The sequence below is a fragment of the Vulpes lagopus genome, chromosome 8, assembly GCF_018345385.1.
Source record: "Vulpes lagopus strain Blue_001 chromosome 8, ASM1834538v1, whole genome shotgun sequence".
NCBI classification, from domain to species: domain Eukaryota; kingdom Metazoa; phylum Chordata; class Mammalia; order Carnivora; family Canidae; genus Vulpes; species Vulpes lagopus.
Genome location: NC_054831.1, coordinates 78,049,497 through 78,064,968, shown reverse-complemented (window position 1 = coordinate 78,064,968; position 15,472 = coordinate 78,049,497). Strand labels below are relative to the sequence as shown.

Here is a 15,472-nt window from a genome sequence, read left to right as displayed (position 1 = left end):
GGTCAATTTAAATAAAAAGGCTTTTAGTGCATGGCTTATGACTGTTAAGAACATATATTGCAACCCAAAAAACCATCCTGCAAAGCATAAGTCAGTATTTTTTTCTGAAGCTGCAGTTATTTTTTTGAATAAATTACTGTAACAGTTACATAAAAGTAATTTATGTTCTAAAGAAAAAAAATTGAGAAAAAAAGAGAAAGGTCTTTCATGATTACAGCCGTTTTCCAGACTCTGAAATACATTATCACCACTGTATCTCTCAAGCCTTACCAAATCATAAATTAAAAAAAAAGAGAGAGACAGAGCATACAAAATGACTCTGAAACACTCATCACTGTATTAACAAATCCAGTCTTCCTTGGTAAAAGAAATTAAAATGGAATTGACTTTTGGACCGTTAATTAAGTTCCCACACAAAAGGCCATTATCTAAAGCATACATTGGGTAAGAAAGGTGGGTTTCTCGGTTTCCCCGGCCATCTGTAGGAGGATGCTTCAGGTACAGACACATGCTGGAGGTGTGACTTCCACAGGTGACTTCCTCTAGATGATTGGCACAGCCGAGGGAAATTATAATCTTGAAAAACCATCAGACCGTCAGGAAAATGGACTTTACCTTAAAAGGTAATCTCATTTTGAATCTGCAAAACGGAGAAGCATGCTCTCCCTTTAGTGAATGAGAGCCAGGGGCAACAAGGAAGCGGACGTGGAGACACACACTGGAGATGGGAATGTGCTTTCCACCGCTGTCAGGCATTTCCAAAATACAAGCGGATCCCACGAATGACTGTGGAAGAGGAGCGAGTTGCCACTGCAACGATTACAGCAGGTGAATCCAGAGCAGCCCAAGTGAACAAGGATGGGGACAAACAGCAGTGTGGATGTGACCCTGGTTGACCGAAGAAGGCGCGCCGTGTACTGGCGGCGGAGTTCACGGCCGTACAGTCAGCAGGGCACCTGAGCCTCCCTCCGGGTCCCTCAAGGCCACCAGCCCCGACAGCCCGTAAGAACCAAATCTGCCGCAACAGGAGGCATGTGCTCGGCCTGGCTCTGTGGGGCCAGGGACCAAAGGAGCCCCTTAGGAGAGCGTGGCCCGAGGAGAAGGTGCTTGCTCTGGGGCTGCTTCGCCCCGCTGCGCTCCACCCCCTGCGCCAGCACATTTCGTCCAGTCGGCTGGACATGAAGGTAAAGAGCAAGGGAGGGAAGCTCACCTTGGTCACTGATGCAGGACAGATATGAAAGGGCTCGCTCAAATTCACTGTTTCTAGCTTCATCCCAACTGTGAAGAAATGGCTTCGCAGATCTGCATGATCCTGCAGGGAAAGGACAGAAACACTGAAAGTCATGGTATCGTAAATTAACTCGGGCCCTGTCTGGACGCTCTCCTTAAACATTTTATTGGGTAACTAAAATCGGATTGAAATAATTAACCCTCCCCCTTTCAAATTTCTCATTATTGCGAGATACTGTGGATTTAATTATTTTCTGCAGGCTAAATTGCTTTTCCAAGGGAAGGAAACACGCCTTTGTGGCCATGCTTAAATTTACACCGAGCAAAAAAATTCACATTGCACTGCTTTGATCTTCCTAGGTGCTATAACTGAAGCACAGCAGAGTAATGCAGGCAATCAGTCATCTGAAACACACAGCAGGCGCATCTTCAGAAGATGGGGCCTCTTGCTATGGGACTAGTTCGCAGGGCTTCGAGGAGACTCTGTGGCTGATACGGCTCATCCCTGTCTCCTGAGCCCAAGAGCACACAGCTTATCGGTCAGCGGTGGAGAGCCGCCGATCTTGGGAATGTGTGCACATAAAGGCCCCAAACAGCCCTGCACACAATCAGAACCCGACTCCTGCTCAATAAAGATGAGCAACACCCCCTGTTTAATAGGTGTCTGGCAGTTTTATAACCCACTCACAGCAACCTTATGCGTGCGAGATGGAGCCTTCCCGCTTTCCCAAGAAAACAAATTTCAATATCCACTTTCCCTATACAGCAATAGATGAGGCTGGCTGGACTCTGGATACCAGGATTTATTTTGCAAAGACGGAGGTCATCTCGTAACTCACAGCCTGTATAAATGCTAGTAGATAAATAAACGTATTTGCAGCCTGTCCCTGAGGGAGTAACAGCTGCAAATACCTCCTGCTATTTCTAAATACATCAGTTGGCCGAGACATACAGAAATACCGAGGGATCTATTACTTTCTTTTATCTGCAAATCTGAAGTGGAATTTTAATTAATTCAATGATGTCATTCGACAAGTGACTCCAAGGATCATCGCGAAGAGTCCCACCAGGCTGGGGCTGCTCCCCCCTGCAAAAGCCGGTCGGGGTAGCAGGGGGAGGACACGAGAGCAGAGAACTGCTTACATGACTCCCTACCACTGCGCTGCTTCACCAAACAAGGGGGAGGCTTTAGATACCCAGAGAACCCCAAGGACCCCGTCTCGGGTCATCACACCACAGTCTGCAAAGGTATCAATGCCCAGTGCGCGCACAAGAAATGCTGGGTCTGGGGATGGGGGGCAGGCAGGCCAATAAGAAGGATGTGTTCAGGGTGCAAGGACATGTGACACAAGCTCACTGAGAGAACTAACCCGTTCTCAGCCTTTATAAGTTCCTTGAGAACTTAACTACCAACAGTTTACAAAAATCACATGCATAGGAAACCAAACACAAGGAAATATTCTTAAGGAATATCAGGAGGTGATTTTATTATTTTATACTTACAGTACAGCGGGTTTTTAAAAAGATTTTATTTATTTATTTGAGAGATGGTGAGCATAAGTGACTGGGGCGGGGGCGGGGGGCAGGTGACAAAGGGAGAGGGAGAGAGAAGCAGGGAGCCTGACGATGTTGAGACTCAATCCCAGGACCCTGAGATCATGACCGGAGCCGAAGGGAGACGTTTTACTGACTGAGCCCCCCAGATGCCTCTACAGCATTTCTTTTTATTGGTGGCTGGGAAGCTGGCTCAGGAAAAAAAAAAAACAAACAAACAAACAAACAAAAAAACAGAAGAAACAGCACAGAGAGTGAATGCATATTAACACGCCTCGACCACAGTGCCCAGGGGGATGAGACAACAGTGGGAAACTTACACCCAAAAGCAAGACCTGACACCTGAATGAAAAGATTAAAAGTTACAGTTCCTGTCAGACATCAACACCCCCTATGTCTCATGATCAGTGGGAACTGAGGCACAGTAGTCGGTTGCACAAAAACACACCCTTTTTAAAAAGATTTTATTTATTTATTCATGAGACACACAGAGAGAGGCAGAGACACAGGCAGAGGGAGAAGCAGGCTCCCTGAAGGGGAGCCCGATATGGGACTTGATCCCAGAACCCTGGGATCACGAGCTGAGCCACCCAGGCGTCCCACTTTCCCCATTTTACATACAAGAACCTTTCCCCCTTTTGAGATAAGGAATGGCTCCAAAATCATAATACAACACACACTTTGCCCAAATACTGTCAGCAAGTTTAAGCAGTCATGATTCTACTGCTTGATGAGAGACAGAAATGGCCCCAAGTACTAATAAAGACCCAAATGTAACTATAGTTGAGCCTTGAGCAATGCAGGGCTTTGGGGTGCCAACCTCCTGCACAGTCAAGACTCCATGTGTAACTTCTGACTCCCCCAAAAGATTAGCTTGCTACGGACCAGAAAAGCCTTACCAATCCCATGAACAGTTGATTAATGCCTATTTTGTACGTTGTGTATATTATATGCTGTATTCTTACAATAAAGTAAGCCAGAGAGGGGCAGCCTGGGTGGCTCAGCGGTTTAGCGCCACCTTTGGTCCAGGGTGTGATCCTGGGGATCTGGGATCGAGTCCCACGTCGGCTCCCTGCATGGAGCCTGCTTCTCCCTCTGCTTGTCTCTCTGCCTCTCTCTCTCTCTCTCTCTGTGTGTGTCTCTCACGAATAAATAAATAAAATCTTTTTAAAAAATAAAAAAATAAAGTAAGAGGAAAGAGAACGTTAGTATGAAAATCATGACAAGAACACATCTACAGCACGCTACCGTATCTACCGAAAAATATCTGTGTGTAAGTGGAGTTCAAATCCATGCTGTTCAAGGGTCAACTGTATAATAAATGGCCCAGACGAATGTAATATTTTCACAGAAGTTGGGCTTCTCTCTGCTATCAGATGTCCCTCCTTGCTGCTGTGTTCCCTCTCATTACTCACAGCTACAAGGCTAAACATTCTTGAGATGCGGCTCACCAATAATAGGAAATTTGTAACTTCTGGCTGCCTCCGCTACCAGCACTCTCCTTGCAATTTCGATCCATCCCCTGCTTTCCTTCTCCTTTCTGTTTCTGCCTGAGGACATTCTGGGCTTCTGGTCTACCCACCGTCATCGGCCCCCCCCTTGATTTCAGCTCTGTGCCCACTCTTTGCTCCAGATACCTCTGTTTCTGCTTGGAGGAGAGCCAGCTTTCTAAGTAGGACTGACACAGGACCACCGGACCCTTTCAACATCACGGGATCGCAGTGTGACCTTGACCACTGATTTGAAGTCTTTGGTCAAATCTACACCCCTCCTGGGTCAATGCTTCAAGCTCTGCCAGATTTCTCCATCACAGCTCCCAACGTTGTGTTGAAAACTCTATGGCACCAGGCACCCTACACTACTAGATGTCCCTTAATAGCTGTCTTATCCTTATTCCTAGTTGTCAGGTGGGACCAGGCAATGGCTGTTCTTCCTTAGAAATAAAGCATAAAGGCTCAGGGCAACAATTTGCTCCTTGGATAACCTCCTTTCAGAGCTGCTAGCTTGTGTTATCAACGTTTATCATTAATGATTTCAGTGTATTCATCATCAAACTCTAGGTAAAGAGGGGATAATTTCATGCAGAAATCACACACTCTCCTTCCTTTTTTTCTGGAGAGGCCATGTGCTTGTTTGTCAACCACCGAGTGTCTGTCTCTGCTTATCCATAAAAAATACCTTTCACATTAAAATCATACAAGGCCATGTGTGAGGTGAAAATAAAATATTAGCGACATTGATATTTTTTAGAAATTAAAATGGTGTTGACAGTATTTCATCTCAGTGACATTAAACTATTTTTAAGCCATTTAAAAATAATGCTTACAGAGTAAAGGTTTACAAATGAGTCTTCTCATTGCCAATCACAGCTTGAATTTCCTACATCTTAAACTATTTCCACTAGCTTTCAATTACTTACAAGCACACGGACCTCTTACTCATGGAAAACATCAGTTTTTGTTCCAAACTATGTGAAAACTCGTCAATCCTATTGTTTAATACACTAAGAAAGGAAGCCAGATGTTATGAGACATGGCTGCATCCAAACATAGGTGTTTATATTCTGGCCTCAAATAATCCACATCTATCCAGAATAGCCTTTTAAACTCGAACCCTCAATTTCAGAAACAAGCCTGGAAACTATACAACATGTTCCTGTATTCCCAGACCCAGCTTCCACTTTCTTAAATTCACCTTTAATCAGTATTTTAGAAAGAAAGAAAGAAAAAGAAAGAAAGAAAGAAAGAAAGAAAGAAAGAAAGAAAGAAAGAAAAAAGACCAATCCTTCAATGACCATGTAGAAAATCCCACCTGTTTCAAAGGCAAATCAATACAATGAAAATGTTTTAAAAAATCCAGGAACAAAGACACATGATGATCCTGAGTTTGGTTATGATTGTACCCCTACTGCTTTAATGCTTATGTCCCTCATGAATGATGATGTCAGAAACTTTTTTTTACTACAAGAGAGAACAGTATCTGCTCAAAAAGGCTTGCCATTGAAACCTCCAGTTGGCCACTGGAGACCTTTCAACAAACAGGACAGGTAGCCATGTGTTCGGTGCAATTCTTCTCAGCCAAGGCTGATCTCTCTTATGTGTGTTCCTTGTTTCTTCCAATAAAGACCCCAACAAGTGCTTATTGAATGAAGCTGAAGAAATGATCAAAACTAGATGATTTATTGATATTCATCCCAATGCCATAGTCCATCATTCACTCAATAAGCACACATTAAACACCACCAAGGTACCACACACACAGAGCACTACATGACGTAGAGCACACACACAGTGACATTATCAGAGGGAGAAGGAAAAGAAACAGCTATGGAAGATCCAGGCTTAGAAGAAATTCCAGAATGAACTTCTTTACTGCAGCATGCAAAAATCACGACTCCTATGATGACGTCAACCCGAGGATTTACAGGAGTGAATCTTAATTTGGAATAGGAAAGCACATGACTCGGAAGGGTAAAGAAAAGATTATGGGAAAATGGCCTGGTGAATTTAGCTTGGGAGGCTGGGCCTTAAAATACTGGATTTAGGCATTTTAAGGCTGATCAAAAAAAGCAAAGGGAGAGGATCCCTGGGTGGCTCAGCGGTTTAGCACCTGCCTTCGGCCCAGGGCACAATCCTGGAGTCCCAGCATCAAGTCCCACATCAGGCTCTCTGCATGGAGCCTGCTTCTCCCTCTGCCTGTGTCTCTGCCTCTCTCTCTCTGTCTTTCATGAATAAATAAAATCTCAAAAAAAAGAAGGCAGGAAGTCAGTATCCTGGACTTAAAAAAAAAAAAAGGCAAAGGGAGTCACTGTCACTCCTAAAAAATATGGAGTTTTATTTATGATAATTAATTCAATGCCAGTAAATTTCCAAATAAGATAATGTACAGATTTTCTGAGCTCTGTGTGTGTATATATAAGTATATGAGGAAAAGTACAGATACACTCATTGAAAAACAAATTTAATCGCCCCCAGACCATTTACTTTGGGCTGCTAATGCACTGAGAGTACATGCGTTCATTTACACAAACACCAGCTAATCATTCTCAATGTTAAAAAGAGAGACAGGGTTCCTGGCCCCTGAAGATGATTCGCAAAACTGATTATCTACCGAGAGATAATGGAAAATTCACTGTGGTTTGAAAGATGCATTCTGGCCTTTGCAAAGCTCTAGAGAATCATTCACACCTCACAATTATTGGATCAAGAATGATGTTATTCCTGAAATCAGGAGGGATTACTAAATCCTCAGTACATTCACAAATATGCCTGTCACACTCAAGAAATACTGTTTATTTAAATGTGCCAGAGTCCAGTTAAATTGCTTACAGAAAAACTTCCGTTTAAGAAATGCGGGCAGTGTCATTCCCATCTACATCCATTGCTACACATTTTATTCTTGCCTGAAAGTAGTTTTATATTGATCAGAAGTAAAATGCCATTCAATTTATTGGAGGACTGCCTTAGCAGCCTACCTTAACAATCGCTCTTCAGGGAACCTTATTTTTAGTGGCATGACAATGTACAAGAGATTATGTATACATCAACTTTTGTTCTCCATCAGCTTTATTCTCTCTAGGAACCCAGGAGCTCCCTTAGTCTCTGCATGGAGAATAACCTGGTTTGGCACATGGTATCAAGTAGAGAAACAGTAACAACCTAGCACATTGTAAATACTTGTGAGCACTTCCTTGTATTATCATTTTTCCCTCACAGCAGACTAGGGAGGGGAGTATCCACCCTATAGTAAGGAAATTAAGACACAGAGAGGTTAAGTCATCTAAGCAAGGACACAGAGCTCACCAGAGAAGCCAGATTCAAATCCAAGTGGTCTGACTACACCCATGCTGAGCTTCAGGTTATAGACTGGACTGGGAAACAAAGGCCAAAAAGGATCTTTTATTTATTATCACTAATTAGTAAATAAATAAACAAATAAAACTGCGGCCCAGGGCGCCTGGGTGGCTCAGCAGTTGAGCATCTGCCTTTGGCTCAGGTCCTAATCCCAGGATCCGGGATCGAGTCCCACATCAGGCTCCTTGCACAGAGCCTGCTTCTCCTTTGGCCTGTGTCTCTGCCTCTCTCTCTGTGTCTCTCATTAATAAATAAATAAAATCTTTAAAAATAAATAAATAAACTAAAATCTTAAAAAAAAAAAAAAAAAAAAGAAAACACTCTTGAAGCCCATAAGCTCCTAAGGTTTTATTTCAAAGACAGATGTTGCCAGATTAAAAAAATATCAGCTCTAAATACTGATCATTGACTTAACCTTCAATGTTTGCTGTTAATTCATAATACTTTTTCAATGGCTTATGAAAAAAGTGTGTCAGAGAATCGTGACACTAAAAACTTACCCCCTAAAATGTTTATATACCATCAGTCTTCAAAAAATTAAGAGGTGATTTTTACTAACTGCTTTCGTGTGTTCTTTAAGCAATGAAGATTTAAGAACCGTGTGCAGCAAAATGCCCCTGGGGCCTGGTAAGCAAGCTATCCTTCATCAATATCTATCTTCTCACGTGATCAATGTTAACCCAGACAGGTTCATCTGATAAACGTGGTTAATCTAGTTCCTGGCTGCAGAGTGCACACGAATCTCAATCTGTCAGTAGTATTTTAAATACTATGTGTTAAGCGTTCATTTATACAGAGTAAAGAGCAAGAAGATGATGTGGCTCCTGACGTTGAGAAGCTTGAAATTTAGTTAGAAAATGACTAAGGAGGAATAAATAACATGTCACGCTGGAAAAAGAAAAGCGGACAAACCACAGTGTCTTTGGTTGTTTGGTTTTATAGCTTTGGCTGATTGATGTCTTGTTTTATCTTACCTGAGATGCAGAGGCCAGGTAGACCGGCCAACCTCAGAGCATCCCCTGGGGTGCACCAGGCCCACGCTGGTCACCCACAGCTTCCAGCATCAGCCTCTGATGTGATCCCTGCCCTGGAAAGAGTTGCCATGCCTGGAAAAGGTACTAGCTGTTTCCAGAAGAATCAAACGTCACTGCCTAGAGCTGTCTTAATATTCGTCATCCAAGAGTAAGCACCATCCCAAACTTATTTGGCAGAGTGATAAAGCATCAGGGCAAGCACCTGAGTTCTTTATAAAACGGCAAACGACTGTGAGTATTAATCTACAGGAGGAGATGAAGCATATACTCATCAGGACACAGAAGAAAGAAAAGATGGGAAAGATGGAATGTTCCATCGTTTAGGGTCCTCCTCATTGGTCACATTCCTACTTGAACCTGACTCATCCCTCTGCATTTATTTTAGAGGCTTGAAGAGCTGCAGGTTATGCCCCCAAAATTTGCTATGTGGCTATCACAGACTCCTAAAATAGTCGATGCTTCCTGCCACCCCTGCTTCAAATTTTTTTTAAATTTTTATTTATTTATGATAGTCACAGAGAGAGAGAGAGAGGCAGAGACATAGGCAGAGGGAGAAGCAGGCTCCATGCACTGGGAGCCTGATGTGGGATTCGATCCCGGGTCTCCAGGATCACGCCCTGGGCCAAAGGCAAGCGCCAAACCACTGCGCCACCCAGGGATCCCCCACCCCTGCTTCATTAGAGAAATACGTCTCACATGATAGAACAATATGAAGGATGCGGCACGGAGGGAATGAGTTCAAACTAATTAACACAATGCAATAAAAATGCACTTTGTGAGGATGTCAATGTAAGGAAAGCAGTGCATCCTTTCCCAGTGCAGAAACCAGACTCCTAACCCAAGTTCCACAATCAATTGCTCCAGGAAGTCTTGCAGTGGTGGCAATATGAGCCTCGGTCTTCAATTCTTTGCTTTCTCCTTTTTGCTTATGTAGATATGAAATAAAATGGGCACCTGGGTGGCTCAGTGGTTGAGCATCTGCATTTGGTTCAGATCATGATCCTGGGGTCCTGGGATCTAGTCCCACATCAGGTTCCCTGCAGGGAGCCTGCTTCTTCCTCTGCCTGTGTCTGCCTCCCTCTCTCTCATGAATAAATAAATAAAATCTTAAAAAAAAAAAAAAGAATATGGGCAAAAAAGAGATATGCAATTTGGTGCTTGCCCCACATTTTTTTAAGCACCGAAATCTCTTTTTTTTTTTTTTTTTTAAGCAGACTCTATGCCCAGAGTGGAGCCCAATGCAGGGCTTGAACTCATGACCCTGAGATCTAGACCTGAGCTGAGATTAAGAGACGGATGCTCAACTGACTGAGCCACCCAGGCACCTCCAGCATCAAAATCTCTTGTGTGTCATACCTACACAAAAATATTGCACAGTGTAATTTTTTTTCAGTTCCAACATACCACAGGGTACTCAAATGTTGCGCCTGCATCTTTTCAAAGGCCTCGATTAATTTACATAATTTCTAAGAATAGGCTTCAGTGAAGTCAAAGGAAGGTTTTAATTAGTATTACGTTCAAATTGATATATAATGAACTGCACTTTAATGCCTTTACTTATATCAGCATGGTATGACATGCTTAAAAAAAAAAAGCCAGTGCAATTTATCATCTTGTTCCTCTTTGTTTTACCAGAGATCTAGTGCTCATATGTTCACTAGAAAATTACTCTCATTATCTTAGTTTCATCTAAAAATGGACATTAGGAAGCCAGCATTTATTAAATCAATAGCATTATTACATTTTAATTCCACTGCACTGGATTAAATTTAGCCAATGAAATATTTATAATGAAAATGTAATAAAAAATCTGTATGCTGCACCCTAATCAGCATTTCCATTCTTTACTTACAGCTGTAAATAGCAGTTTTATCTACTAGCCATACAGTAAATCAAGTTAAAAAATAGTCATGAGGAAATGTAGTACTATATACTTCAACTTGAACCACAAGATTTATAACCGGTAACTAGAGTAGACCTATTTCACAGTAAATCCAAAAAGTGGTACACTAGATTTGAAAAAAAAAAAAAAAAAAAAACGAAAAAACCCAGAGTACTGAGAATGCCTTTCATTGATTAACATTTAGCACCATAAAAGCATTTGTAAGTGGCAAGGAATTCGACCTCACTTACAGCAGCGTCATGGAAAAAACCACGGCTGATTTTGTGTGTGTAGGTAAACAGTGATTACAGTGTCTCTTCCCACACTTATTTCATCCTCTCCCGATAAAGCCAGGGCATCTCTTCCCGTTTCCACAGCAACCCTCCGGGGGGCTGGGAGGGGGGCAGTCCAGGCACCCTGGGCTCTGGAAGAGCTTGGTGGCCGCTCCTGGTGGGGGGCAGGGGGGATCCAAGCTTCACAGCCCAGAGATGGAACATGACTGACAAAAATACTGCTGGGTGCCCCTTCTGCTGAAGAAGCCCCAAGTGCAACCCAACTGTTGTCTTGGAAATACGACCGTGGCCCTGAACGGTCACCAGTTGGGTTGATGCCACTCTTCAGTGATAGAAAGTAGAGCGGATAGCGAGCAACGCTCTTCCACATAGCAGGTGGATCTTGTGCTCCGACCCGTGCAGACACAGGCAGCAGCTTCTGTAGCGCAGGGCGGTCCGCTCCTCTGAACAGTGTGGGATGGAGAAGATCCCACATTTTTAAGTGCCAACTGCCAGGAAGCCTGGCACAGGCTTAATAACAGAGTCCCAAGCGCCTTCCTCAATCCTGGCTGTCCTCGACCTCTCCCCGTCCACCTGTTTCCAGGGGAGAAAAGTATTCAATCTCTGCCTCAGCACTGTTGGCATTTGGAGGCCGGATAATTCTTTGTTGGTGGTGCTGTTCTGTGTACTACACAATGCTCTTGGCTGCATCTCTGGCCTCCACCCACAAGACACCGGTAGCTCCCTCCTGGCTGTGGCCAGCAAAATGCCTCCCAACATTGCCACATGCCCCCTGGAAGGCAAAGTCTCCCCGATTCAGACACACTGGAGAGGGGACACCTGCATGTGTGGGCTCCTCACCCTTCAATTTTGATGAGCCCCTCAAAGTCCCTTGGTTCTCTGCACCTCTGTCTCCAACATTTAGTGAACCCGGAAGCTCCCTCCTGTCTTGGTTCGATGAGTCATGCAGGCCAACCCTTTCAGTTCTGATTTACTACATGTCATCCCAACAAGGCCTGAAGATCCTGACTGGGCATCTGTGCCAGTCCACACTGCAGGTCCAGTGTTGTTACTTAGCCTCCCAAGGCCACCTCTCTGAACACTTGGTGTCTGACATGAGAAGATGCTATGCCGGATGAAGAGAACCACCACAAACACACCCTACTCACAATCTGGTGTCACGCAACAGGTACTCTGTGTATAAAATAAAGATGATAAATGACTTAGGTACTTGTTAACCTGCCTGCCACCCTAGTAGCAAAGGGTTTGTTATTTTTAAGGAGTAAACTATCACCTCCAACCTAGAGATAAGACCATCACTTCCAACCTAGAGACAAGTAGACCAAGTCACCCAGTGGGTACCATTCCCTAAGGAAAGCCTTATCTATTGGCCACGTTGACATAGCCAGGCCACAAAATCCCACTCACACTGGCCTGAGCCATAAGGACATCCATTATGTCCCATAACAAAATTTTCCACTCAAGGCTGCTGGTAAAGGGAGGAGGGAACAACGTCACACATGGCCCAGGTTCGTTCAGTGGAGGGACCACTCTGGGGGAACCACTTTCCATAGGGCAGCTCTCCTCAGGGCCTGCAGATGGCTGCAGGGTCCCAGGATCCTCAGCCTAATGGGATGAAGTACAGAGGAAGAAGAGAGAGCCACCTCTTCCCCATGCCTCTTATGAAAAGCCAGGTCACCTATGCTAGAAACCATGTAACCGGCGTCCTCATACACCCTTGACCCAAAGTGGTCACATGCATCTTCCCAAGCCAATCGCTGTCAAGAAAAACGGGGCCACTCCTACTGGCCTACACCAGTGGGTCTACTTCCACACAGGGAGCACCATTAGCCTCTGGATACCAGCATTTGAAAGAAATGGGAGCACGTGTTCATTATGACAATAAAGAATCATCCCACCCTAATATCTAACAGAGCCTCTGTCAGAAGTGACTGAGCAACGCAGGGTCACTCAACATATTCCAGGTCATGTATGATATTTCGGTAGGCACATACTTAACACCCTCAGGATTTATTTCCTCATTCCTTGTTGCAATGACATTTCCTGGGCTCAGCCTTTAAATACCCTTGTTTACTTCTAAAGACTCTACAAAAGCAAATGGAAAAAGATCTTGGCCCTGGGATTCAGATAGGTCTGTGTGCGCATTGTGGATCCACAACGGGCTCCCAGCCCAGGGAAGGACAAAGAATGAACTTCTCTGGGCCTGGAGACCCCCCACCCCAAGGAGTCTTTTTTAAAAGATTTTATTTATTTATTTGAGAGAAAGAAAGAGAAAGAGCAAGCACAAGCAAGGGGAAGCAGGAGAGGGAGAAGCAGACTCCTCACTAAGCAGGGAGCCCGATACAGGACTCGATCCCAGGACCCCAGGATCATGACCTGAACCGAGGGAAGGTCCTTAACCAAGTAAGTCACCCAGGTGCCCTCTGAAAGGGTTTCTATATATTCCAGAGACACTCCGAAGGTGTGCGACTCATAACACAAGAACGCTTCCGGCCTGGCCTTGCTCACCACCCTCTCACTGATGCACCTGCAGCCTCTCTAATCACTAGTAGCTCAGAAACAAGTGAGGTCCAGTGAATGGGCCAATTTGTACAAATACAACCAAAATGACTAAATTTTCTGAACTCCTTTACAGCCTGAAGTTATGTATGCATGTACGTACCTTTAGGAAAATCAAGGGGACACAGAAATCTTTTTTTAAAGATTTTATTTATTTATTCATGAGAGACACAGAGAGAGAAGCAGAGACACAGGCAGAGGGAGAAGCAGGTTCCATGCAGGGAGCCTGACGTGGGACTCGATCCCAGGTCTCCAGGATCACGACCTGAGCCAAAAGCAGACACTCAACCACTGAGCCCCCCAGGTATCCCTGGGACTTAGAAATTTCGCCAGCAACTACAGCACATTTCAGTAAATATTAACAAGCTTTAAGTCTGGTCTCTACTATTCTAAACTTACTCCACTTTTTAAATGTTAAACACAACATGACATATTCATGTAAAAGTCTATCTGTTTATCCTTCTGGTTAGAAGTGGGGCTGGAGACCATCCTGGAGGCAGATTTTCATCTTGCCCTTGACTTCATACCATTAAGACAAGGCAACTCAGAGGGCTGTCCAAGGAAGTGAAGGGAAGCTGAGAGATCCCCACGCTTTCATTTACACCCGAGCTATACACAAACCCCTCAGGGGGCCTTTCTCAAGGAAGGATGGAGCTTAGTGAAAGCTGTGGGTTCGCAGCACAGAAGCATCGCTGTGCTGTGGGTCCTGGTTTTCCATTAGACCATTAACCCCTGAAAGAAAGGAGTTAGGCTCCTCCTTACACAGTCTCCCTCCTTGAAATACTGCGATTTGCAAATGCTTGTTCACGGAAGGCACACGGTAATTAAAAGTCCAACCTAACCAGGTCCCCTGGGTGGCTCAATCAGTTAGACACCGGACTCCTGATTTCAGGTCATGATCTCAGGGTTGTAGGATCGAGCCCTGTGTGGGATTCCACGCTCAGCACAGAGTCTGCTTGAGGATTCTCTCTCCCTCTGCCTTTCCCCCACCCTCACATGCTCACGCTCTCTATAAATAAATAAATAAATAAATCTTTTTTTTTTTTTAAAAAAAAAGGTCCAACCTAACCCACAAAGGATCTATGTGTGTGTGTGTGTGTGTGTGTGTGTGTGTATACTGCCTCTATACAATTTTATTGCGGCTCATTACCAAATCCTCTACAGAAGAAACGAGTCGAATCACTTCTTAATTATTCTTATCGATAGAGAGTGGCGTGGAAAGTCTGAACAAACAAAAATCTGACACGACAATCACTTTGAAACGTTTCTGTCTTCGAGATGCATGCTGCACCCCCCCCACCCTACATCCCAAAACCAATGACACTGAGTTCATGCTAATATTATCCTGCTGTCCCCGAAACCGCAGTAACTGGTGGGAGCCAGAATAATCAGCGGCGAACAGAAGCCATTTGGGAATGATAACTCACAGAGCAGATAATGGAAAGTTGCCTATATTCTTAAATTCTTAATGTTTAGAATTAGAAGCGAGTTGCTATCTAGCAGATTGCAAGCAGCAGCAACCGAGCCGTCGTTACGGTGAACTCCACATACCTCGGCTTTGCAATTTTTATGGTTATGCTTATTGTTTGACCAGACTTGCCCTCTCGAGTGTGTCTCTCCGAAGATTCTCTCCAAAGCTCATAAAAACGAGATGGCCCCCATCATCCTTTTCCCATTAATGGAATTCATGTGCCATGGTTCATGAACCCGAGCATACGAGGGGCAGCCTGGCATAAGCCCTCCCTCGCGTTTCTACGCACCAGGGAGGACTGAGCTCCTCTTCGATCTAGCACCCCAGAGAGGCTCTGCTGCAAAACCCTCTCCGAAGTCTTTAAAGAAATGAGGACGACAGGGGAGGGGTGCCGCACATGTCTGGCAGAGCCGTGCCTTCAGGCCCAGGGGTGCAGTGAAGGAGCCCCGAGGGAGGAATGCTTGGAACGGGCAGCGGGGAGACCCCCGAGGTCAGGGCAACTGCATCAACAGGGTGGCAGGGGGCAAGCCATCAGTCTAAGGACCCTCGGTCTAAAACAGCCCTTCTTTATTTTATTTTTAAGATTTTATTTATTT

General features: G+C 44.4%; 1 protein-coding gene across 1 annotated transcript in view; it reads right to left on the bottom strand.

Annotated features, from left to right (window-relative positions):
- The window catches only part of SFMBT2 (Scm like with four mbt domains 2), a 212,536-nt gene that overhangs the window by 75,911 nt on the left and 121,153 nt on the right, over nucleotides 1–15,472 (bottom strand). Inside the window, 1 exon segment of the mRNA XM_041767770.1 lies at nucleotides 1,211–1,312. Coding sequence (XP_041623704.1) covers nucleotides 1,211–1,312 — 102 coding nt within the window.